General features: G+C 33.0%; 1 protein-coding gene across 2 annotated transcripts in view; it reads left to right on the forward strand.

Annotated features, from left to right (window-relative positions):
* LOC107665522 (GTP-binding protein 1-like) overlaps nucleotides 1-2869 on the forward strand; it is a 9577-nt gene extending 6708 nt beyond the window's left edge. For both annotated transcript variants that reach the window (XM_016456432.1, XM_016456431.1), the window contains exon 12: nucleotides 1923-2869. In XM_016456432.1, coding sequence (XP_016311918.1) covers nucleotides 1923-2033 — 111 coding nt within the window. In that variant the 3' untranslated portion in view covers nucleotides 2034-2869. The remainder of the gene's footprint in view (nucleotides 1-1922) is intronic.
* The last annotated feature ends 236 nt before the right edge of the window (nucleotides 2870-3105 follow it).

Consider the following 3105-nt stretch of genomic DNA (forward strand, 5'->3'; position numbering starts at 1 on the left):
TATATATATATACACACACACACACACAGATTAATAATCATGTTATAATGTTTGTATTATGCTTGGTATTAAATCATTTTCTCTCACTTTGTTCCATATTGTTCCTTATATACTCTTTTTCCACTTATAGTGAGTGCACTTATACTGCATATAATATTCATCTCCAAACGTTCACGGACACTTGCAGCCCTTGAAATTTCTCGACCCTTTTCACCCACAATACACCAAAAACGGCCTTTTCTCTTCTCTCCTGTCCGTGGCTCAGTGCGGTAGACAGCAGGGTGCGAGGAGACACTTTGTACAGATCGAAACAAAGAGAATAAAGTTAAAAAAAGCATGAGAAAGCAGCGTGAAGTGAAGGTAAAATGGTTTAAAGCACATTAAGGTCAGACTCTTTAAGCTTCTTAAAATTTTAATTTGCTGTAGTGTAAATCGCAGAGGTATTAAGAGCATTACTTTCATGATTATAAAAGACATTCGAGTCTTAATGTAATGAATTAGGCTGATTTATTTCCTGAACAGTATTTGAATGAGACAAATCACTTCTGAAAAGCACATGACTCTTTCATTTAGACTTAACGGTTAATTAATTTTTCCATTAATGGTCACTGCAGACCAAATTCTGGGTTTTATTTCTTTGTAAGTAGTGTTCAAATAGTAAAGCTGTCCTTATTAACCATTATTGAGATGTTAAATTACAGGTTTACAAACAGAATCTATTGAAATTTACTCATTCAGTTATGTTTTAAATTGCCATTAACTAAAAGATTGACAAAAAAAAAAAGATATCTACCAAAATTATAAAAAAAAAAGCTTTAGCTGATAAACATAAAAGATAATTGTATTACATTTTCAGAATTTGAGTCCAAGTTTCATTTCTTTTGATAAAGAGAAAATTACAAAAAATAAGAGAGAAATAAATAAATACATAATAAAAATAAGAATAATTCAGTATTTATTTATTTAATTGTTGTATTTTACTTTTACTGTTATTCAAAAGTTTCCATTTCTGGAAAGAAAATAATACAATAAAATGTTATAATATTAAATATATTTGGTTCATAATATCTTTCAGTTGAATTAATAATATCTTTCCGCCACTGCCATGTCGTGGAGTCGCTGTGTGTTTCGTTGTGAAAGCGAAACTACTTTGTTGGGTCTTCCAAAAGAGGACACGACTAGAAATCAGTGGTTAAGTTGTATTTACAACACTGTTCCAGAACAGTTCAACCCAAATATTCAGATGTGTGCAGCGCATTTTATGGAGGATGAGGACTGTTTCCTGAACCAGTATAATGTTCTTTTTAGCAACGTCATATGACCCCTTTAAATAAAATAGTAAAATAAATTCTTAAAATGAAAGGACAAGTTTCATTTATTTTGCTGAGGAGAAAATTACAAAAAAAAAAATAGTATTTATCTATTTTTTTATAACTATGCAAACTGCTTTCATTTACAATTTGTTACAACAGCACAATTTTGTTGAGGAAAAAACTTTTCAAACAACAGTATTTTTAGTGAGATTTGTATTTGATTTTGATTTGTATGAGTTTTTAAAATGAATTTCAATCACAATTTTTTATGTGCTTTTGACACAATATTAGTAAAACAAATGACACTTAGACTTACATTTATTTAAAAGTGAAAATGACAATGAAAAAAATCTGTTTATTTACTTTTTACATTTATTTTATCTGTTATGCGTTTCTCTCCTACTCATGGAAATGACACGATTTTAACAAAAACTGATAAAAACACAACTAACATCTTTCGAATGGACATTGTGACAGCTGCCTTTTTTCATTTTTATTTTTTTACTTGGGGTCAAATTAAAAAATTACTTTAGCGAGGATCCAAAATCATTTTTTTATCCCTGTTTTTAATCGAAAAAAAACAAAACCGTTTTTTATCGTCTCTTTCAGTTGAAGTCTGGTGGAAGTGGTCGACGGCGTGGCGGCCAACGGCACAAAGGCAAATCAGCACTGAGCAGCACTGGAGCAACTACTTCAGCAGCTGGAGTGGGCAGCAACTGAGCTTCCTCCAGCTCTCTCATCCATTGCTAATGGTCAGCTGACTGAACACCAGAGGGCAGTAAAGCCTTTTTTCTCTTTCACTCTGCCCTTTTTTCTCTTTCACTAAACCCGGCTGAACTATTTCTCCCTAATTAGAAACGTTCATCTCCACTGACACAATCGTGCCAAAACCCTGACTGACAAGCAGCTGTTGTGTTCCTCATCCACCCACTCTTTCTTTTTTTCTCACCCTTATCAAACCCTTTTACTTAATATTCTGGAGTCTCAACATCTTGTAATAAACACCCCAAAATCCTGGATTTTGTAGCCGGAATGTTTCCCCGAGGACCTAATTAAGCAGCCTACGACTGAATCCCTGTTTGTGTTCAGCGATTTTGCAATTTTTCATGCCATTTTCCTCCTTCAATTGAATTTGGCAAATGCTAACGCAGATGAAAGGGAGAAATCTGTTCTGCTTGTCAATCTCTCATGCCCCCTCATCCTCTTCTGATTTTAATGAGCGTCGTAGCTGCAGAGACACGCAAAATCACGGCAGATAAAACCGGTCCCTTTTGGGGCGTCACAAATTAGGTGGCTTTCTGCTCTCCTGTGTTGCTTTTCATTTCGTGACCTGGCATTACTTACAAAAGGTCTCACCTTTTCAGTCAAGAAGTGTTTTATTATTTTTTATTTTTTTTTGCTTAAAACTGGAAGCTAACTGAGATGACGTGGCATTTAGTTCGGATTTCTGTTGTCACTTTCTCATTAAACCTTATTTTCTGTCTATTCTTCTTTTATTCTAGACTCTTTTCATTGAATTGAGAGTAGACCTTGAATAAATTCAAACAAAATTACAAATTTACCCAAAAATTACAATTCAGTCATTATTTGTTCACCGTCATAATGTTCTAAATTAGTATGACTTTTTTTAAAGAGTTGCTCTTTTCTGTGAAATGACAATAAATAGAGACTTTTATTATTATTTTGCCTCATAAAAGTGGTTTATAAATCTGGAAGCTCATTTCCGGCACAGGATAAAAAAAATATATAATAAAAAAGGTAATTGCGACTTTTTATCTCATGATTGGAATTG

Source organism: Sinocyclocheilus anshuiensis, unplaced genomic scaffold (genome assembly GCF_001515605.1).
Source record: "Sinocyclocheilus anshuiensis isolate Anshui unplaced genomic scaffold, SAMN03320099.WGS_v1.1 scaffold543, whole genome shotgun sequence".
In the NCBI taxonomy this organism is placed as follows: Eukaryota; Metazoa; Chordata; class Actinopteri; order Cypriniformes; family Cyprinidae; genus Sinocyclocheilus; species Sinocyclocheilus anshuiensis.